This window comes from Giraffa tippelskirchi, chromosome 7 (assembly GCF_054371585.1).
Source record: "Giraffa tippelskirchi isolate mGirTip1 chromosome 7, T2T-mGirTip1v1.2.pri, whole genome shotgun sequence".
NCBI classification, from domain to species: Eukaryota; Metazoa; Chordata; class Mammalia; order Artiodactyla; family Giraffidae; genus Giraffa; species Giraffa tippelskirchi.
In genome coordinates, this window is record NC_137281.1 from 16,821,123 (window position 1) to 16,844,469 (window position 23,347).

The 23,347-nt window shown below is 42.9% G+C and overlaps 1 protein-coding gene across 9 annotated transcripts; it reads left to right on the plus strand.

The window, feature by feature from the left end:
- Nucleotides 1-10,830: 10,830 nt before the first annotated feature.
- On the plus strand, nt 10,831-22,324 carry ZNF792 (zinc finger protein 792). 9 transcript variants are annotated; one of them, XM_081516804.1, is made up of 6 exons: nt 10,831-11,231; nt 11,664-11,752; nt 18,283-18,437; nt 18,668-18,794; nt 19,536-19,658; nt 20,289-22,324. In XM_081516804.1, the coding sequence occupies exons 3-6, from the start codon at nt 18,384-18,386 to the stop codon at nt 21,827-21,829; spliced, it is 1,845 nt and encodes a 614-aa protein (XP_081372930.1). In that variant the 5' UTR covers nt 10,831-11,231; nt 11,664-11,752; nt 18,283-18,383; the 3' UTR covers nt 21,830-22,324. The 9 variants fall into 9 exon arrangements, with proteins under 9 accessions (XP_081372930.1, XP_081372934.1, XP_081372936.1 ...); XM_081516808.1 differs by lacking the exon at nt 18,283-18,437; XM_081516810.1 differs by lacking the exon at nt 18,283-18,437 and having other exon boundaries at nt 18,710-18,794.
- Nucleotides 22,325-23,347: the final 1,023 nt, after the last annotated feature.

A 23,347-nucleotide genomic window follows, 5' to 3' on the forward strand; every position in this document is an offset into this window, starting at 1 on the left:
CAACAGGGTTCTCAGCCCAGTGTGCCAGCCTGCATTCACGTGAAGGCAATATTTCAGTCCCATACTGGCTTCTGGTTCTTTCTTGGTGCCGGTACCTGTGTTTGCTGAGCCTCAGTTCAGTTCAGTCGAGTCACTCAGTTGTATCCTTTGTGACCCCATGGACTGCAGCACACCGGGCCTCCCTGTCCATCAACAACTCCCGGAGCTTGCTCAAACTCATGTCCATCGAGTCGGTGATGCCATCCAACCATCTCATCCTCTTTCGTCCCCTTCTCCTCCTGCCTTCAATATTTCCCAGCACCAGGGTCTTTTCCAATGAGTGAGTTCTTTGCATCAGGTGGCCAAAGTATTGGAGTTTCAGCTTCAGCATCAGTCCTTCCAATGAACATTCAGGACTGATTTCCTTTAGGATTGACTGGTTTGATCTCTGGTTTGCTGAGCCTAACTTGGAGCAACTGACTGGGTGCACCACCCATCCAAATCTCCTCCCCGGGGCCTGGGTCAGATTTTGTCTGAAACAGGTAAGGCCTCAGACACAGGCTCCACCCTGAATACCGCAAATCGAGTCTTCTCCCTCTGGACCAGGCAGAGCTCAGGCTCTGCAAAACCTGTGGTTTCCTCAGGATACGCCGACTCTTCCTGTAGCAGGAAGAACCACTTCCTCTGAGTCATGATCTTTCTCTCTTTCGAGTTCCTGCCTCTTGTTCTCTGGCAGTTCTGAACTGGAATCCTCAGGCCAGATGTCATTTTTGCTCCTCAATATTGCAATCTGAGGAGAGGTCTTACCCAGTACAGTTGATGGAGGAATTGATGTAGGAAATAGATGAGCTCCAGGTTAGACATTTACAACTGGCCTTCTGTTTACATTTCATGGGGCACCAGGAAGTGGGCTTTGGGCTGGATACTTAACAAGTGTTTGCATTTCTTGAGCCAAGAGATAGGTGGGCTCCAGTTAAGGCATTTACAATTAGCCTCCTGTTTGCTCTCCAAAATGGAAGTAACAACAGAAACAGGGTAAATAGCCAGTGTTTGTCTCTTGTAAACACCTTAAGGTAATAGTCATGGCAATAGACAAGATAACAGTCATGGCAAGGACAAAGGAGGGCAAAACTCTGTTTGAGTAAAGGATTAAGGGGCCTCCGCTTCCCCCTCTTTTGGGACAAGGGACACACTACACATGCACAGAAAGGCTCCTTGTGGGTCAAACATCAGGGAATAATTCCAGGCCGTAATGAGTCTTGCTCCTCCCAGAAGCCTTCACTTCGAGATCCATCTCAGCTGAGGGGTGTGTGCCCACTCCAGGGACATGTCAGTGGTGGAAAATAATTGCCCTGAAGGAGGAAGCACTGTCCTATATAAATGACTTAACCACCTCTTGACTGCGCTCCGCCTCACTAGGATCCCACACTCTTTCTCTCTGGGCGTGCATCTCTGCCTTGCTTCTATGTTAACTAAACAAACTGCTTCTCTACGTGCTCTCCTACTGGTGGTTTTGCTACGTATCTAATAATAAACTTTGTACCTGCATTTACAGGGCTGCCCCAGTGGCTCAGCAGTAAAGAATACACCTGCAATACAGGAGCCACAGGAGACACTGATTTCTGGGTTGGGAAGATCCCCTGGAGGAGAGCATGGCCACCCACTCCAGTATTCTTGCCTGGAGAATTCCATGGACACCGGAGCCTGGCAGGCTGCAGTCCATATTGTCACAAAGAGGTGGACACGACTGAAATGACTGAGCACACAGGCACGCCTCTGCATTTACAGTTTCTGCCTCCATGATAAATGTGTTTTTCACTGGGGGCAAAGGTCTAGGGAATAATAGCTTCTAGCCTCTAGCCCTTGCAGGTCTGGTGGCTAAGATTCCTGGTTCTCATCCAGGCTACCCAGGTTTGATTCCCGGGCAGGGAATTAAGATCTTGCTTCACCCCATTGCTCACTGTTGCCTTGCCAAGATCACAACTCTATTTTTTTTAATTCAATTTTTATTTTATATTGGAGTATGTTGCTGCTGTTCGGTCAGTAAGTCATGTCCAACTCTTTGGGACCCCAAGGACTGCAGCACGCTAGGCTTCCCTGTCCTTCACTATCTCCTTGAGTTTGCTCAGACTCATGTCCACTGAGTCAATAATGCCATCCAACCATCTCATCCTCTCTTGCCCCCTTCTCCTTCTGCCCTCAGTGTTTCCCAGCATCAGTGTCTTTTCCAATGAGTCGGCTCTTCCCATCAGGTGGCCAAAGTATTGGAGCTTCAGCATCAGTCCTTCTGATGAAAATTCAGGGATTTCCTTTAGAATTGACTAGTTTGATCTCCTTGCTGTCCAAGGGTTCTCAAGAGTCTTCTCTATGCTACAATTCAAAAGTATCAATTCTTCAGTGCTCAGCCTTCTTCATGGTGCAACTCTCACATGTGTAAATGACTACTGGGAAAACCATAGCTTTGACTATTGGCGTATATTAGAGTATAGATGATTTACAGTGTTGTGTTAGTTTGAGCTGTACAGCAAAGTGATTCAGATATACGTATAACCATTCTTTTTCAGATTCTTTTCCATATAGGTTATTATAGAATATTGAGTAGAGTTCCGAGCTATACAGTAGGTTCTTGTTGATTATCTATTTTATATATAGTTATGTGTATGTGTTAATCTCAATATCCTAATTTATCTCTCCCCTGACTGAAGATTTTTTTGGCCCCACCCATGGCATGTGGGATCTTAGTTCCCCAATAAGGGATGGAATCCATGCCCTCTGCAGTGGAAGAGCATGGAGTCTTAACCACTGGACCACTGGGGAATTCCCTGATTGAGGAACAGTTGATTGGAGCAGGCCAGAGGGCAGGAGGAGCAGAAGTGGATTTCTGGGCTGAGTTTTACTGGGAGATCAACTTGCAGCAAAATATGAAACTGGGGCCACTTGAGTATTTCTGCCTGATCGCCCTTTGCCCTCTCTCTGGTCCCACATCTATGTACTTATAGTGTGTGACAATACAAGTTGTTTTCCCTACCTTCATACCCCTGATCTTTCGTTTTGTCATCACACATCACATTTTCAATTTGGATTCTATAAGCCAGAATCAAGCACTGCAGACCCAGAACAATAGATTTGCTTTGCTTCTCAAATACTAGAGGAAAGAATATTTTCCCAGGACTTTTGGGTTCACATGTGTGATGGTTTTAAGAACCAGACATAGAAGAAGATATTTTCTGTATTCTGGAGCTAGGCATACTCTAGTTACCAACTAGTTACCATCCCACGTTATGAAAAAGGATTCAGCAAGACTAGGTAGGTAATCACCACACTGACACAATATTGCAGACAGCTGCAGTCAGAGCCGGGGTGTCTTCCCTGCTAGAGGCTGTTGCCTGAAGAGAGAGGATGCCAGCAGTTTGCTCATCTTCTGAGAAGTTTCAGTGCTTGTTGCTCCACAGGGAAATACTCTGAGTTTCCCTGTGAGAAATAAGAGAAATGGGAGGCATGCAGTACATAGGTCTTTGAGATGCAATAAAGCACCACAGGCAATGGAAAATAATGGTTTCAGGGGAGGGCATGTTGAAGCACCTGAGTGCTAATTTTTTCATCCATTCAACAAATATTTATTGAGTATTACTATGTTTCAGACACTGTCTTAGGAAGTGGAGCTACAGAGGAGGAGAAGACATACAGAGCCCTCATCACAAATCAGGATCCATTCCAGATGATACAAAGACCTAACCATAAGGCACAGAAACCATAAAATACCATAAGTATGGAAGAGCATTTTTAAAAATTAATCTCAGCTTTGGGATAGTCTTTGTATGATGTCATAAAAATTTTAAATGCTCACATTTTTAAAAAGAATGAAATAATGCTATCTGAAGCAACATGGATGGGCCTAGAGATTATCATACTAAGTGAAGCAAGTCAGATGAGAAAGACAAATGCCATATGATATCACCTAAATGTGGACTCTAAAATATTATACAAATGAATATATCTATGAAACAGAAAGAGATTCACAGATAAACAGAACAGATGTGTAGTTGCCCAGGGGGCAGGCGGGGGGAGGGATGGAGTGGGAGTTGGGGTTAGCAGATGCAGATATATAGGAGAGATAAACAACAAGATCCTACTGTATAGCACAGGGAACTATATTCAATATCCTGTGATAAATGATAATGAAAAAGAATATAGATACAGACTTATCTGAATCACTTTCCAGTACAGTAGAAATTAGCACATTATAAATCAACTATACTTTAATAAAATAAATTTTTTTAAAAAGTCTCCCAGTTCAAAGCTCCTAAGCTTAAAAGCTAAGTGAAACACCTGGATGTTTTATTCACTCTGATAAGCTTTGGAGCCACCCAGATGGCCATTTGGTGTCTCCTCAATCCCTTGCCTGAAATTTAGTCTATGGCTTTGGCAAAATGAGAAAGAAAAACCAGATCAGCTTCTTAACTGGCATCAGTGAGAAATTTTTACTCCTTCCCTGGAACAAATGGTATCCATTTGCCTCACCTGCCAAAAACAGGTGGTAAGGCGGGCATGGAAGAGAGTCACCTTGGGCAGGACTTCTTTCTCCACTGGCAATTTGATTTTATTAACCCCCTTTATCTTACGGTTATAAATATATCTTTATCATTATTCACAGGTCTCTCATTGGATCAAAGCTTTCCCATGTAAAAGGACCACCATTACTACTATTGATAAATTTTTGTTAGAATGATTTTTCCCCACCTGGAAATTTCTTCTGCCCTGTCTATTGAGTGTGCAAGTAGACTGTTAAATCTAAACTTGAATACTTCAAGGAGAAAAAAATTTTAATTAAAAAAAAGGTTGCAAAACTCTTAGAGGAACCTGCCTTCTATAGCCCAAGGTGTTTCCTGGCTTTGATAACCCTGATCCTCACCAACAAGGCCACATCAACCCTTGCTCTGTGAGATGATTACTGGAAGATCCATGAGCATTCTGTATACATACCACTTTGGCCAGTTCAGACTTTCCTAACTATTAAAATGAACTCATTAAGTTATCCATTTACTGATACTTATCACCAAATTGATGTTACTTTTCCTCCTGTCCTCCCATCTAAACTAGCCCGCACATAGAAACTGGAGATTTGATTCTCTGAAAATGGCACTAGCAAAGATTAACTTTGAGGAACGTCCCTTGGTGGTGGTCCAGTGGCTAACACTCTGTGCTCTAGATGCAGGGGGCCCAGATTCAATCCCTGGTCAGGGAACTATTACTAGATCCCACATGCTGCAACTAAGAAACAGCACAGCCAAATAAAAAATACTTAAAAAAACAACAAAAACCCAAAGGTTAATCTTAAACTTCATTGAAAAGGTTCATATCTGCAAGTTTCAATTCCCCTACTTGCAAACAACAGTGCTGTAAATCAGATCCTTTACCCCTACAGTTTTCTTGGAATATCCTCTGTCCACAATCACTCTTGTAAACTCCAAGAGAGCTCTGATTTATTTGTAATTAATAATAGGCTTTATGTTTTTTAGAGTAGTTTTAGATTTACAGGAAAAAATGAGCAGGCAGTACAGGAGATTTCTCTATACTTCTTCCCCACACACATAATATCTTACATTATATGGTATGCTTGTTACAGTGAATGAGCCATTATTGATACACTATTACTAACTGAAGCCCATGGTTTACTCAGATTTCCTGTTTTTAATCCAATGCACTTTTTGTGTATTAGACTACTCTTCAGAATACGATATTACATTTAGCTGTCATGACTCCCTAAGCTCTTCTTAGCCATGACAATAACTCACTTCTGTTGTTTTTGATGACCTTAACAGTTTTGAGTAGTACTGGTCAGGTGTAGTGTAGGATGTGCCTCTGTGAGAATTTATCTTGTGATTTTCTCATGATTAGACTGAGTTGATTGGGATTTGGGGAAGAAGAACATAGAGGTAAAGGCCATTTTTTCCACATCATACCTAAGGTACTGTGGTATTATATAATAAGAAATACATTTGGTCTTTGTCTCTGGTTCCTGTAAAAAGCTTCCAAAGCCCTTGGAATTTCCTGAGTGATGGAATTATCTTTGTTATTCATCAGTTCAGTTCAGTCACTCAGTCGTATTCAATCTTTGCGACCCTATGGACTGCAGCACGCCAGGCCTCCCTGTCCATCACCAACTCCCGGAGTTTACTCAAACTCATGTCCATTGAGTCGGTGATGCCATCCAACCATCTCATCCTCTGTCGTCCCCTTCTCCTTCCACTTTCAATCTTTCTCGGCATCAGGGTCTTTTCAAATGAGTCAGTTCTTCACATCAGGTGGCCAAAGTATTGGACTTTCAGCTTCAGCATCAGTCCTTCCAATGAATATTCAGGACTGATTTCCTTTAGGATGGACTGGTTGGACCTCCTTGCAGTCCAAGGGACTCTCAAGAGTCTTCTCCAACACCACAGTTCAAAAGCATCAATTCTTCGGCACTCAGCTTTCTTTATAGTCCAACTGTCACATCCATACATGACTACTGGAAAAACCATAACCTTGACTAGATAGATCTTTGTTGGCAAAGTAATGTCTCTGTTTTTTTTAATATGCTGTCTAGATTGGTCATAACTTTCTTTCCAAGGAGTAAGCCTCTTTTAATTTCATGGCTGCAGTCACCATCTGCAGTGATTTTGGAGCTAAGGAGACCCTTCTGAGCACACCTGAGTTTCTGCTAACAAGATGACTTAAGGTAAGTTCCCTACAAAGGCTTAGGATGGTACTGATCACCAGAAAGATAAGTGATTTAAGGTCTGAACTTTCAGTTCCATCCATCAACCTCTGGGAAGGGAAAATGAGGGGAAGCAGTGGTGGTTTGGAGGGTACAGACTAAACTCTATAAAAACTCTTGAACAACAATATTTGATGAAATTCCAGGGTGGTGAACTCATCCACATGCCAGGAGCGTGTCACATTCCAATTTCATAGGAGCAGAAGCTCCTGCACTTGGGACACTTCCAGACCTCACTCTGTGTCTCTCTTCATCTGACCGTTCATCTTTAGCCTCTCTAATAGCCTTTGTAATAAACTGGGACACATAAGTAAGTTTCCCAGGTGGCACTAGTGGTAAAGAACCCACCTGTTAATGCAGGACACATGAGAGATGTGGGTTCAATCCCTGGTTCAGGAAGAGCCCCTGGAGGAGGGCATGGCAACCTACTCCAGTATTCTTGCCTGGAGAATCCCATGGACAGAGGAGACTGGAGGTCTCCCAGCCTCTTCAGTTCTTCTTTACTTCTGCCATTAGGGTTGTATCATTTGCATATCTGAGATTATTGATATTTCTCCTGGCAATCTTGATTCCAGATTGGGATTTATCCAGCCTGCCATTTTGCATGATGTAATAAACTGTGGAAAATTCTGAAAGAGATGGGAATACCAGACCATCTGACCTGTCTCTTGAGAAACCTGTATGCAGGTCAGGAAGCAATAGTAAGAACTGGACATGGAACAACAGACTGGTTCCAAACAGGAAAAGGAGTACGTCAAGGCTGTATATTGTCACCATGCTTATTTAACTTATATGCAGAGTACATCATGAGAAATGCTGGGCTGGAAGAAACACAAGTTGGAATCAAGATTGCCGGGAGAAATATCAATCACCTCAGATATGCAGATGACACCACCCTTATGGCAGAAAGTGAAGAAGAACTAAAGAGCCTCTTGATGAAAGTGAAAGAGGAGAGTGAAAAAGTTGGCTTAAAGCTCAACGTTCAGAAAACTAAGATCATGGCATCTGGTCCCATCACTTCATGGGAAATAGATGGGGAAACAGTGGAAACAGTGTCAGACTTTATTTTTTGGGCTCCAAAATCACTGCTGATGGTGATTTCAGCCATGAAATTAAAAGTCGCTTACTCCTTGGAAGGAAGGTTATGGCCAACCTAGACAGCATAGTTAAAAGCAGAGACATTACTTTGCCAACAAAAGTCCGTCTAGTCAAGGCTATGGTTTTTCCAGTGGTCATGTATGAATGTGAGAGTTGGATGGTGAAGAAAGCTGAGCTCCACAGAATTGATGCTTTTGAACTGTGGTGTTGGAGAAGACTCTTGAGAGTCCCTTGGACTGCAAGAATATCCAATCAATCCATCCTAAAGGAGATCAGTCCTGGGTGTTCATTGGAAGGACTGATGTTGAAGCTGAAACTCCAATACTTTGGCCACCTCATGAGAAGAGTTGACTCATTGGAAAAGACCCTAATGCTGGGTAGGATTGGGGGCGGGAGGAGAAGGGGACGACAGAGGATGAGATGGTTGGATGGCATCACTGACTTGATGGACATGGATTTGAGTAGACTCCGGGAGTTGGTGATGGACAGAGAGGCCTGGTGTACTGCAATTCATGGGGTCACAAAGAGTCGGACACGACTGAGCGACTGAACTGACTCTGAATATAAGTTAAATAAGTAGGGTGATAATATACAGCCTTGATGAACTCCTTTCTCAATATTGGCCCAGTCCATTGTTCCATGTCCAGTTCCAACTGTTGCTTCTTGACCTGCATACCAGTTTCTCAGGAGACTGGTAAGGTGGACTAGTATTCCCATTTCTTTAAAAATTCTCCAGTTTGTTGGGATCCACACAAAGGCTTTAGCATAGTCCTTGAAGCAGAAGTAGATGTTTTTCTGGCATTCTCTTGCTTTTTCTATGATCTAGTGGGTGTTGGCATTTTGATCTCTTGTTCCTCTGCCTTTTCTAAATCTAGCTTGGACATCTGGAAGTTCACGTACTGCAATTCACATACTGCTGAAGCCTAGTTTGAAAGAGTTTGAGCATAACTTTGCTAACATGTGAAATGAGTGCAATTATATGGTGGTTTGAACATTCTTTGGCATTGCCTTTCTTTGGGATTGAAATGAAAACTGACTTTTCCAGTATTGTGGCCACTGCTGAGTTTTCAAAATTTGCTGATATAGTGAGTGCAGCACTTTGATAGCATCATCTTTTAGGATTTGAAACAGCTCAGCTGAAATTCTATCACCTCTATTAGCTTTATCTGCAGTAATGGCTTCTAAGGCCCACTTGACTATACATTCTAGGACGTCTGGCTCTAGGTGAGTGACCACACTGTCATGGTTATCCAGGTAATTAAGACTTTTTTTTTGTATATTTCCTCTGTGTATTCTTGTTACCTCTTCTTAATCTCTTCTCAGTTGTGGATGTGTCTGGTGGTGAAAGTGAAGTCCAGTGCTGTAAAGAACAATATTGCGTAGGAACCTGGAATGTTAAGTCCAGGAATCGAGGTAAATTGAACATGGTCAAGCAGACGATTGCAAAAGTAAACATCGGCATTTTAGGAATCAGTGAACTAAAATGGATGGAAATGGGTGAATTTAATTCAGATGACCATATATCTACTATCGAGGGCAAGAATTCCTTAGAAGAAATGGAGTAGCCTTCATAATCAACAAAAGAGTCTAAAATGCAGTACTTGGGTGCCGTCTCAAAACTGACAGAATGATCTTGGTTTGTTTCCAAGGCAAACCATTCAACATCATAGTAATCCAAGTTTATGCCCCACCATTAATGCCAAAGAAGCTGAAGTTGAATGGCTCTATGAAGACCTACAACACCTTCTAGAATTAACACCAAAAAAGATGTCTTTTTCATCATAGTGGATTGGAATGCAAACGTAGGAAGTCTAGAGACACCTGGAATAACAAGCAAGTTTGACTTTGGCGTATAAAAATGAAGCAGGGCAAAGTCTAACAGAATTTTGCCAAGAGAACACATTGATCATAGCAAACACCCTCTTCCAACATCACAAGAGATGACTTTACATATGGATATCACCAGATGGTCAATACCAAAATCAGACTGATTATATTCTTTGCAGCCAAAGATGGAGAAGCTCTATATAGTTAGCAAAAACAAGACCTGGAGCTGACAGTAGCTCAGATTATCAGCTCCTTATTGTAAAATTCAGGCTTCAGTTGAAGGGTTTAAGGCCATTCAGATATGACCTAGATCGAGTCCCTTATGATTATATAATGGAGGTGACAGGTATATTCAAGGGATTCAGGTATATTCAAGGTCGCTAGAGTGCCTGAAGAAATATGGAGAGGTTGATAACATTGTACAGGATGTGGCGACCAAAACCATCCCCAAGAAAAATGCAACAAGGCAAAATGGTTGTCTGAGGGGACTTTACAAATAGCTGAGAAAAGAAAGAGAAAGGAAAGGCAATGGAGAAAGGGAAAGATATATCCAACTGAATGCAGAGTTCCAGAGAACGGCCAGCAGAGATAAGAAAGCCTTCTTAAGTGAACAATGCAAAGAAATACACGAAAACTCTAGAATGGGAAAGACTAGAAATCAAGGTTTAGACTGCTGACCGAGAACTTGCATTTTTAACTTCTTCCCGGGTGATGCTGATGTTACCGTTTTGAGAAGCATTGAATCGACGCAACTTTAAATGTTATTACACAAAGAACCCGCATATTAGATATTATCTTCATTATTCAACGTGAATCTAGGTCCCTGGGAGCCTGCGGGTTCAAGAGACCAGCAAACACCCACACAGGCACGTGTGGGTCTCATATTACAGGCTTCTGAGGGCAGGCGGCACTTGGCCCCAGGCAGTTGCAGAGGTCTGGAGACCGCCCCTTAAGGAGGAGAAGCTCGCGGTGCCTCCAGGCCAATGCCAACGAGTAGCCGCAAGGTCCGCCCGCCTCCCTCCCGCTCCTCCCTGCGGCCCCTGACCCGCCCTGCCGGATGCAGGACAGAAAACACTGTCCAGGAGGCTGAGCTGGTGCGTCACCGGCTGGCGCTGGGCCAATGACAGCTCGGGAGAGTGTCGTTTCTTCCGTCCGGGGAGGTGGGGGCCGGAACTTCCTGCGTTTCTGCACAGCTAGTCATTTCCCCGGGCTGGGTCAGTGCGCCCCGAGCCGTGGGTCCGGGGCTGGGGGTGGGGGTGGGGCTGGGCGGGTGCCGCTTTCCAGGCGGTTTTCGGGAACGGTAGGAGGAAGGACAGGGAGGCCAGGACCCTCCTCCGCCCCTTTGAACTAGCAGTGACCCCCTGGAACGCGGTGTCCGCCAGGGTTCCGCCGCGCCGCGCGCTTTCGGCGGCACCCGGCCCTGGGCGTACTTGACCCCGAGGAGACTGAAGTCCCACCTCGCCCGGGGCCAGGCGCCGTGGCGCTACGCTGAGCCCGCGACCTCCGCCTCTGAGGGCTCCTGCGTCCAGGGGCTGCGATGGCGGCGGCGGCGCTGATGGACACGGCGCAGGTGAGTGGATGGGCTTCAGGCCCGCAGCCGCTCAGCCCTTCATCCTCACGTACCCGGAGCCGGGGGATCAAAGACGGGCCTTGCTCTACGACTTGACGTCTTTTTCATCTCTCTGCTTTTGAGTCTGGGGTCCTGAGGGTTTGAGAGGGAGCGAGTGGTCACTTCCAACCTCGGGTCCTGAATCCAGGGCAGGGATCGTAGAGAGCGGGTCCCATTTCTGAACCCTAGTGGATGAGGTGGGAAACGGTTTTCTAAGCAATAGGAACCAGCGGTGTGCGAGTACAGGATGGAGCTGGGAATGTTCAGAGAGCAGGTGGGCTGAGGTCAGCCTGGAATGGCCGGCTGAGAAGCCGGGCGTCTATTCTGAGAGTGTTGGGAGCCACAGAAGCCACAGAGCAGAGGAGGAAGGTGATGTGACTTACATCCTAACAGGGTCACCTGGATGCCAAGTGGAAACTGACCGTGGGCTGAGGGTGCAGGTGGGGAGAGCAACCAGTAGCTGCTGCAATACTGCGGGCCAGGTGAGGAGGGTAGAAGAAGGGATTGGATTCTAGGTGGGTCTCCTAGGTGAGGCTGACCAGATTTTCTGAGGTGGAAACTGAGAAAGAAAAGCAGCGACTCGATGGATTTGGTGTTAGCAGCTGGAAGGATGGATGAACCATCAACTGAGAAGGGAACTTGTTTGTAGGAGGAATTTTCACTGGAAATAGCAGAAGTTACATTTGGGCCCTGTTCTGATGTTCCAGGGACCCCTGAGTGGAGTTGAAGCTTGAGCAGCTAGACACACAGCTACGGTGTTTGGGGGAGGCTTAGTTTAGGTTAAGAGACACTGAATATGTAAAGGGACATTGGCAGACTATACATAAAATAGAACTCTGACCCACAACCTGCAGCAACCTGCCCAGGAAAAAAAACCCCTTATCTACAATAAACAACCCAGGAAGCCATTCTGCTGTAAGTTAGACTTGCAGGAACTCAGATTGCTATCTCTAGTGACAATCCAGGAAGTTAAACAATAATTTCTATAACAGTTGGCCTCAAATAACCAGGACTTAATAACTGACAACTGCTCTTGTTTTTGTTCCAACTTAAGACCAACCAGAAATAGCCAAATATGCACCTCTAACCGATCACCTAGGATGCTCTGCTTCTAGTTAGCTTGCCTACAGCTTCCCCAGGCCAACAGGGCATACCGGAATCCTTCTATTTTTTTTTTCCACTTATAAAGCTTTCCCATTCCTCTGTCTACCTTTGAGTCTCTGCCAACATAGGTGGTTGGGAGATGGGGATTGATATATATGCACTATTGAAACTATGTATAAAATTGATAACTAATGAGAATTACTGTATAGCACAAGAAACTCTACTCAGTGCTCTGCAGTGACCTAAATGGACAGGAAATCCAAATAAGAGGGGATATATGTATACATATAGCTGATTCACTTTGTTGTATTGTAGAAACTAAACATTGTAAAGCAACTATATGCCAATAAAATTATTTTAAGTAAAAATATTTAAAAATAAAGGGAACACACATGAATTAAAAAAAAAAAAAACTTAAGTGGCTAACTCCCTTTCCATAACAAACTAAGATTAAATAGCCTTTTGCTTTTCTTGTTTGGTTGGTCTTTGTTTATTTTCACAGTTAGAAACACCAGGGACTTCCCTGGCAGTCCAGTGGTTAGGATTAAAGAAGTGACAAGGTTTATTTATATAGGTTTCTTGGTCCAAATTCCCTCCCTTTGGAAATAAGGGTGTCCTTTACGTCCAGATACAGGGAATGCACTTTTAAATAATTTTCTTTTTTTTTAAATACCTTGGCCCAGTTTATTTTATTTATTTATTTATTTTTACTTTTTGGCCATGCGCGACATGTGGAATCTTAGTTCCCTGACCAGGGGTCAAATCCTCACCCCCTGCAGTGGATGTGCAGAGTCTTAACCATTGGACCTCCAGGGAAGTCCCCAGGGAATGCACTTTTTACGTAGACATTTATTTCCTGTTTTCAGGGAGACAGAAATATGGGTCAGAGTGTCCCTCTTGTGTTGGCTGTTTCTTCAGTAACTTTAATTCAAAATAATCAATAGGCCATTGAGGCACATTTTGGGGAGGCCTACACTAGGCCCCAGTAGTTCCCTCCTCTGGAACTTCCCCTGTGTAAAGAGAACAGATAAGAGGAGTCCTCCAGCTTATTGAGGGCTTCCCAGATGGTACTAATGTTAAAGAATCCACCCGCCAGTGCAGGAGACATAAGAGAGGTGGGTTCAGTTGCTGGGTGGGGAAGAGCCACTGGAGTAGGAAATGGCACTCCACACCAGTATTCTTGCCTTGAGAATTCCATGTACAGAGGAGCCTGGCAGGCTACAGCCCATGGGATCACAAAGAGTTAAACATGACTGAGCGTCTGAGCACCAGTTCATTGAAGCAGATTGTTAGTTCTGAGAACAGGTCAGTTCAGGAAAACAATTATACATCATTTCGGGAGGCAATGTTGCAGATGGGCTCCAGAAGCTAGGCCTATAGTACAAGCAATCAGGTAGTTAATGAGACATTTCTAGGAAAACAGAAGAAAACAAAGGGTTAATGTTTGGAGCCAATTATAAACCAGTTTCTGACATCAGGATGCAGTCCAGATTTCTAGATGTCAGGGTTGAAGCATCTTTTGCAGTTTGAAATGTCTCTGATGTCACCAGGTGTTCAAGAAAACTTTCTAAGTGGCTCATACAGCAGCAAGCATGAGGATTGTTTAAGTATGGGCTGTTGTGGCAGTTTCTCTCAAGTCGTCTAGCCTTAATTTGCAAGGCATCAGGAAAAGGGCAATTTTAGTTCTCAAAGATTCCAAGTCAAAAGGGTGGGAGAAAATTGGAAACATTAAAGAATTGTAGCCAGATATTGGAGGAAATTAGAACATTTCAGGATCTAGTCCAGATTTCAAGTAAACAACAAAACCTCAAGCAAACTAACAGTACTAGAATCATACATACAAGGGTTCAGTTTAGAACCAGGGTTTAATCCTTGGTCAAGGAACTAAGATCCTACAAGCTATGGTGCAGCTAAAAAGAAAAATAATGAAATAAAGTCAAGTTCTTTCAACTTGTTTGGTCGTATCTGAGTCTGTGTGTGTCTCTCTCAAATATGACTTTCCAGTCAAAAGCCTTGGTAAGATAACCAGTATTTCTAATTGTGTTCTATTTTAAGGAGAACAGATTCTTATTGAACTTTTCCAAATGTAACTATATTGTTAAGAAAATAAGAATACTCATGAGAGTTTCTGAATTCTGGAGCAATCAGGTGGGGAGAAAAAAAGTTTCATTTTTGCTTACAAAGGTATGCTGTGCCATGTTTAGTCACTTAGTCGTGTCCAACTCTTTGCGACCCCGTGGACTGTAGCCGGCCAGGCTCCTCTTTCTATGGGTATTCTCCCAGCAAGAATACTAGAGTCTGTTGCCATTTCCTTCTCCAGGGGATCTTCCCAACCCAGGAATCGAACCCAGGTCTCCCACATTGCAGGAGGATTCTTTACCATCTGAGCCACTAGGGAAGCCCAAGAATACTGGAGTGGGTAGCCTGTCCCTTCTCCAGGGGAACTTTCTGACCCAGCAATAGAACCAGGATCTCCTGCATTGCAGGCAGATTCTTTACCAGCTGAGCTACTAAGGAAATCCAATTCACCAAACTACTGTAAATCTTTTTAAAAGAATTCCTTGCATTTGGAAAACAAAAGAGTAAAAAATCAGTAATATTGTATTTTAAACAAAAAGTCATAAAAACTATAGTCATATTCATCAGTTCATTCAATTCCATGTAATTAATTCTTGTTCCGCGTTGAATCCAGTTCTTGCATTAGTTCTGTTGACTTTGCCTAATGATTTTGTGTGAGGGTAACAGTGAGATTCCAAGGAGTTTGTGAGATTTTTGTTAAGGCTTGAATGATTTGTCCAGTGAGGTGGGTGCCTTGATCACTGGAGATTATGGAAGGTATACCCCAAATAGAAAACACATTTTAAAAAATTCTTTCTTTGCCCCTGTGATGTCATCAGTCTTGTAGCAAGGGAAGGCGTCAACCTATCTAGAAAGGATACATGTAATAATAAGAACATTCTGATAAACCATACTTAGTGGCAGTTGAATGATGTCCAACTGCAGGTGCTCAAAGGGTCCAGAGAGAAGAGGTCTGAAGCATCTGGGGCAAAAATAGTTTTTCCCAGGGTTATGGACCTGAAAGGTCAGACATCACTGATAGGCTGTTTTTTCAGTTTTATAGAAATCTCCCCGCCAATGTCTATTTAAATGCATGATGGTGAGTGAAGGAATACAGGGGGAAAAAATGAGATTTGCCAGGGAGCTGGGGAGAACTAAGTGGCCATCTTGGTTTTCCCATAGCCCTGACTGTTTGTTTAGTTTGCAACTATTGTTTACCTATTTTAATTTCTCTTATTCAGTGGCATACTGTTGCCTTGGTACAAGGATATCAGGATGGGAAAAGTCTGGCAAGAAGGGGTCAGGATTTTTGCAGAAGCAGAATGGATTTTGTTCACATGTGCCACAGTCTTTATAAATTCTGTTGCTACCGCCTTTGCTTGAAGGTCAGTTAGGGCATTTCTCTGATACTTGGGCTCAATTCCTTTAGTCTGAGCCTCCATTTTGATGACAGATAACATTTTATGCCAGGACATATATGACTTCAGGAATTTCACCTAATTTCTGCAACACTTAGAACACATACCTATATAGACACGACATAAAGAAGGTGACAACAGTTTCCACATAATTTAACATATCAAATATAGCTGATTAGTTTAATATTTTTTTATAAGGAGAAAGAATAAATCTTTGAGGTATTTTAGAGGGCCCCCGAACTATCTTGTCTCTCAAAGTTCTAAATCAAAAAGATTACATTTACAACTTGATTTGAGGGAAGTTTGTCAAAAATATTTTAAAAAATTCGACTTAGTCAAATAGATCTTCACAGCAGTGCTTCCTTATCCATTCAACGAAACTAACAATTAAAACCTTAGGCAAATATAGGCAGTTATGTAGTTCTGAGCAAAATTTAGCTCTTTTAATAGCAACAGGACTAGATTTACTTAATGAATCAAAGAACTGATAAAGACAACAGAACGTAAGTAATTATTTTGACAAGACAGAAGATCTTTGTTTTTTTCCTAAGTATATTATTTAAAGGCAAAGAAAAGCCTTTCATAATTTCTTATTATCAAGAGCAGTCCAATAGGAAAACAAAACTTTGTTCTTTTAATAGAAAACCAAATTCCAATTTTTACTACTTTACTTTGATATTAAAACTTATTTGCTTAACTGAATCCATTCCAATCTTATTCAGTCATGACCACATATAAAATTCCTTTCCAAAGATTTCTTTATTCACAACCCTACAGAATTTCATTTTAGTTTATCCCTTGTTTTCTTTCCAATTTAGAACTAACTAGCCTTAGGACAAAATTACTTTCATTTTCCTTAACAAAAAGATCTCCACACCTTATTTTTTCTCATCCCAAAACACATTCTATTTCTATTATTGTATCTGGCAGCTTTAACCACATATATTAATTGGAATCCTTAATACTTTGAAATCTTAATTTTTTAGTGAAAATAAAGAAGTAAACAGTTGTAAACTTTATTAACATTTTGTGGCTTGGCAAATTTATAAGTACACTGTATAATTTCTAGAAACATATACTATTTCATAGTACAGTCTTTCAATAAAGCACAAGATATATTTACTAGAGCCAAACATACTTAATCTCTCTGTAATAAGAGGCCAAAAGTACATATAAACTTAGAGTTTAGCAATTAATATTTCTTTATCTTACTTGGAAGTGATCTAGGCGTCCAACAAATTCTGATCATTTAATTTAACATAGCAAAACATAGGGTATAACTTACCAAATGGATTTACGGAGTTATTTAAGTGGACATACCTTAACACAATTATTGTTTAAAAATCTACCTAAAAACTCATCACATTTACATCTATTTTATATATTTATTTTTATTTATTTTTCCTCCCAAGTTGCATGATTTACAGGCTCTTAGTTCCCTGATCAAGGATTGAGCCCTGGGCCATGGCAGTGAAAGCAACAAATCCTAAAGACTGGACCGCCAGGAAATTCCCTAATTTATTTGTTTTTAACAATCATACTTAGATTACTCATAAAAATCTCATGAGACATTAAAATAATCATTATCCTAAGTTTGTTTGTTTGTTTGGTGACAAACGTTGCAACAGAGACAAAATGAGTCCATTTGACTAATAAACTCAGGTAGAAAAAAAGTTGTTTATCTACATTATATTTAATGTTAAATCTGAGATATACCTGTATTAATTTAACCAACAAGTTTAAAAGTCACTCTTATTTACTAAAGATTATCCTAGATATATGAACTTGAAAAATATTTCGGTTGTTTTTTTATTGCATATTTGAGAATTTTTATATAAGTGCTTATTTTTATAAGCCAATTAAATAGAGCTCTTTTACAAATTAATTTTGGCAGTGCCATCCGGAGGTAGCATACACATATGGACATACAGACAGACACAACCAGAGATCTCATAGTTCTCATTTTAAAACTTTAATCATGAATCAAGTACAACATAAAACTTACACACGTGTGCTCAGTCTATCAGTCCTGTCTGACTCTTTGCAACTCCACGGACTGGGGCCTGCCAGGTTCCTCTGTCCATGGAATTTTCCAGGCAAGAATACTGAAAAGGGTTACCATTTCTTACTCCAGGGGATCTTCTCGATCCAGGGATCGAACCCAAGAGACTCTTGAGTCTCCTGCAGTGGCAGGTGAATTCTTTACCACTGCACCACCGGGGAAGCATATAAAATTTACTAGTTTATAAGTAACAGTTGGAATAAGTTAGATTATTTGCTCGGATTTTGTTCTTTGTGGAGAAGACAAATAAGATATGTATTGCCCTTGGCAAACAATTTTAAGGATGCTGTGACTTAGAGTTTCAGCAAGAGAGGCTTTTTAGCAGTTGGTGTTTTAAAAAGTCTCTCTCTCTCTCTCTTTTCAATTTCAGGTTCTACTGATTGAGCTAATCCAGGCTCAGGCTCAGTGGGCTGTGTTTACATTCAAAAAACATGATAAGGTTTATAATTTGAAGAGACAGAAAAAGAAAATATGCTTTCTCCTAGGAGTTTTGGAGTATCTTTGTCTATTATCATATGCCTTAGGGTAATTATTAGGGGCCCTGCATTTCAGACACAGAGCTCAACTGGTATCTCTCTGCCTACCTCCCTGTGGACATTGCTGTGGGCTGACACAGCAGTCATAGAAGGCGTGGAACTGGGGTCTGAGATCTGCTCTGTGTTGGGGAGTTGGGGAGGAGGGTGAACAGTGAACAGAGAGGGAGTCCTGAGGAAAGAAGCTGATCATGGAATGAACTGTCCCCATCATCATGGCAGGGCTGTGTGACCTTTGAGGACGTGACCATTTACTTCTCCCAGGAGGAGTGGGGACTCCTTGATGAGGCTCAGAGACTCCTGTACTGTGATGTGATGCTAGAGAACTTTGCACTGATCACCTCACTTGGTAAGGCTTTTACACCCACCCAGGTGTCCTGAGCTCAGCTCTGCCCATTCCCTTTTTCCAAGAGGTGGTTCTTTCCTTCCCACAGCTGGGCTGTGGGCACTGCTTCCTCCCCTCCCTCCTGCCTTTGTTTTTTGGGCTGTGCTGTGTCTTTGTTGAAATGCGCAGGCTTCTCTAGTTGCAGTGAGTGGGTTTCTCCAGTTGTGGTGTGCAGGTTTAGTTCCCCTGCAGCATGTGGGATCTTAGTTCCCCAACCAAGGATTGAACCCAAGTCCCCTGCATTGGGAGGTAGATTCTTAACCACTGGACCACCAGGGAAGTCCCCCCACCTCTTCAGGTATATGTGCTGTGGGTCCAGAGCTGAGCTGTGTGCAGGGTCCCATGCTCTCCCCAAGCAGCCTCAACACCTACTGTCTTGAAGCCTTGTGGGGAAGGGTCCCAGAAGGAGGAGTCTTGCAATCAGCCCAGCAGATCCCATCTGACTCAGCCACTGATCTCCTGGGTGATTGTTCAGATCTCTGACAGTTCTGTTTGGCTCCTTTGCTTTAGCTAACATTCCCTAAGGCCCGACTGCCAGGAATTCTAGGCACCGATGTGGTCACTGTTTGCCATGACCACTGGGATGTTCCTGCCAGATCTCCCTGGTGTGTTCTTTTTGTAATTATGTTTCCTTTCCTGTGTTCTATTGTGGGATAATTCACCTGGGCAAGTGCTGGTCCCTTACCTGCCTCGTCTTCCCCTTAGGACTTACATCTTTCAGGTCTCACATAGTTGCCCAGCTGGAGATGGGGGCAGAGCCCTGGGTGCCTGACCGAGTGGACATGACTTCAGCCATGGCAAGAGGGGTGTATAGAGGGCCTGGCTCAGGTAAGTTGGGGTGGGGGAGCATGTGACATCACTGTCTTCAAATCATACCTGCCACTTTTCTTGTGTTCATCATTCTTTTGGTGCCAAGCCAATGGGCTTATATCTCTTCTACCTTTCCTTTCCTATTTTTAGTATGTTGACCTCTGGTCATTTCTTCTCTGATTAGGGCCTCTGTCTGTGCCCCTCACTGTTTCCACAGCTCCCTCTGCAGCACTCTTCAGCATGGGCCTGCACTTCATGTGCACATTTCCTCTGATAGTCCTTGAACACCAGTCAACCAGTTGCAATCAGGTTTTCCCAGATCTGGTCATACCCTTCTGCACAGCCCTCACAGGTTATCAGCAGCTGGAGCCCCCAAGAAAAGCCTTTGTAGAGAACGGAGCTGGAGACCTGCCTTTCCATCTGATACTGTGCCCATCTTTGTGTCCTGGCTCCTGGTATGGCCTCCCTTATTTCATGACCTTACCAGGCACAGGACTGCTGGGAAGACCATTCCTTATCTTGACCTTAGGCCTCTCATCTTGCCAACAGTCCCATGGACTCATTCCTGGGTCAGACTTGCATTTGTGATTGGATTGTTTCCTTCCATGAAAATTAAAATGAATATCACCAGCATTTCTCTACTTTCAGATTTTTACTGTGGAACAGAGGGTGAGGAATCACCTGCTGAGCTCACTGTTTCTGTAGAAGTGTCACAGAACATGAACCTCAAGGCAGTTCCACCCACCCAGAAGGGCTACCCCTGTAACCTGTGTGGCCTACACTTGAAAGACATTCTGCATCTGGCTGAACATCAGGCAACACATTCCAAGCAGAAAACACACATGCATGAGGCACATAAGAAAGAGTTCAAGTTCAACACCCACTTTCACCAGCCACAGATGCAGCAGAATGTGGACAAGTCTATTGGAAGGAATGAAAGCAGGGCCTTGCTTGTGAAGAGGTGCAGATATGACGCATCAAAGAAATCTTTCCCATTCAGGGAGGATGGGAAGGCCTTTGTGGCCAGTTGTGGTTTTCTCCAGCATCAGGTCACTACCAGTGTGGGGGAGCTAGAGCAGAGCTCTGAAAGTGTGGTGGATTTTCCCACTGTGCAACTCCGTAAGAAGTACGGTGAATTTGAGAATGCTGTCAGTGACAAACTTTTGTTTGTTCAGCAGAGAACCCACACTGGAGAAAGGCCTTATGAGTGCAACAAATGTGGGATGTTCTTCAGCTATGCTGCTGGCCTCTTTCAATACCAGAGAGATCATAATCAAGGAAAGCCTTATGAGTGTGGTGAATGTGGGAAATTCTTCAGCCAACACTCCAGTCTCATCAAACATCAGAGAGTTCACACTGGTGAAAGCACTCACGTGTGCAGCGAGTGTGGCAAATTCTTTAGTCGAAGCTCTAATCTTATTCAACATAAGAGGATTCACACTGGAGAAAAGCCTTATGAGTGCAGCGAGTGTGGGAAGTTCTTCAGCCAACGCTCTAACCTCATTCATCATAAGAGGGTTCATACTGGTAAAAGTGCTCATGAGTGCAGTGAGTGTGGGAAATCCTTCAACTGCAACTCCAGCCTAATTAAACATTGGAGAGTTCACACTGGAGAAAAACCTTACAAGTGCAATGAATGTGGGAAATTCTTTAGCCGCTTTGATGGACTTGTTCAACATCAGGTAGTTCATACAGGTGAACGACCGTACGAATGCAGTGTATGTGGGAAAGCCTTCAGCCGAAGCTCTGACCTTATGAAACATCAGCGAGTCCACACTGGTGAAAGGCCTTATGAGTGCAGTGAATGTGGGAAATTGTTTAGACAAAGCTCCGGCCTCAATAGCCATCGGAGACTGCACACTGGTGAGCGGCCTTATGAGTGCCTTGAATGTGGGAAAAGCTTCAAACAAAGTCCTAATCTGAGGCAGCATCAGAAAGTTCACAAACCAGATAAGCCATATAAGTGCAATGAATGTGGAAAAGCCTTCAGCCAAAGGTCTACTCTCATCCGGCATCAGAAAATTCATGCTAGAGAAAAGAGTGCAGAGGATGTTCTTCCTCCTTCTTCAGCACAATGGCACCTCCTAGAGATGAACTCTGAGAGTGGTCTTTATGAAGGAGCTGTCAGCCAGCAGTTGAACCTTCTTCATCCAAATATCTGTGCTGGAGAGATTCCCAATGGATGCTAAATAAATTGGAAGCTTTCTGGAGCAAGGCTACATTTACTTTGTCAGAGTTTTTGTCACTGCTAGTGTCTGTGGTAGAAGTCACCTCAGCTCTACCCACTGGCAGGTCTCCAGAGTGTGTGCCAGCCACTTCTGTTCTCAGGGAAGACAGGCCTCTGTTTCCTCTTTCAAGAAGGAATTGTGAGTAGCCTGAGGCCATAGGAAGATGTCTTCCTTCCCGCTGTGACTGCTTTAGCTGTGATCATGACCCATCTTTGCCATGAAGACCTGATCTGGGTCCTACTGGCAGCTTACAGAGGTTTCCCTTTTCCAAAGATATTGTTGATCTTGTATGACGCTCATGATGGATTCATCCAGCTTCCACATTATCCATCCTTGACTTTACGTTGCTCTAGTTTGGATGATAAGGGCCTTATTGATAAAGTCACCTTTAGTTTCCTGTATTCTGATAACTATGTGGAGTGGGTTGAGAACAGAATGAAGGTCTTCCAAACCAAACAGGTCTCCAAATTTATTGCCTCAGTGAAGAGTGGGATGGCAGAGAACAGTTCTCAGTCCAGATTTGGCCTCATTTGTGTTGCTACCTAAGTTCTCCTAGGGAAGATTGTAGGGCTTGGTGGGCCTAATGTTGTGACCTGAAGGGCATGAATTTTTGTAGATCAGAGATTACCTTGAGGAAAGGGAGGTTGTGCAACCTCCAGTGCATCTGGAAGCAGCCTGATTTAGGCCCCTTTTTTCCTGAGGATGCCTCCTATTCCTTAGCACTGTCGAGTAGACATTGTTTACCTGGCCTCTGCCAAGGAATCATATGCCTTTGATGTCTAAAATCCAGTATATGTCAACTACTGTAAGACTTACTGGGTCCAATTGGCAGATTAGAGGGAATGTATCTGTTATAAAAGTGCATCCACAAGTGTTCCCTTAAATGTAACTATGCAGGATTCAGGACTTGCAGAAATTCTCAGGACCTCCAGACCTCTGTCCTATGACTAAGGCCACTGGCAGAGGAAATCAGCTAAAGGTTTTGTGGGTTATTGCAGGCTGTGTGCATTATTCATGTCAAAACCAGTGTTGTGTTGGCAGAGAAATGGGGACTAAGAGAAGGTAGATCTTGTAAGCCAGGGAGGAGGCATTTGTGACACAGTCAAACATTTTTCATGACAACACATGAGGAGAGTGGGAGTAGAGTCAATATGGGGGTGCCAAATCTTAAATTTTCTAAAATGAGTGGGAGAGCAGATTTTTACTTGCAACAATTTCTTTTAATGTTGAGGTATAATTCTTATAATTATTATATATAATATATATTATATTATAATTATTATGATTATAATTCTTATTCTTATAATTCTTACAATTCTTTTAATGTTGAGATATAATTTCCATGCAATAATTGGCTGTACATATTTAATGTGTACACTTTGATGAGTTTTAAAATATGTGTACACTCAGGGAACCAACACCACAACCATAATAATGAACCCATCCGTCACCCACATGGCTACCTCATGCCCTCCTTGC

Bases quoted from the DNA above. Each gene is read 5' to 3' on its own strand.
- ZNF792 (XM_081516802.1), top strand. From the start codon at position 18,384: ATGCTTTCTCCTAGGAGTTTTGGAGTATCTTTGTCTATTATCATATGC. The intron at 18,795-19,535 runs GTAAGGCTTTTA...TCTTCCCCTTAG, and splicing joins TGCACTGATCACCTCACTTG to GACTTACATCTTTCAGGTCT. The intron at 19,659-20,288 runs GTAAGTTGGGGT...CTCTACTTTCAG, and splicing joins GTATAGAGGGCCTGGCTCAG to ATTTTTACTGTGGAACAGAG.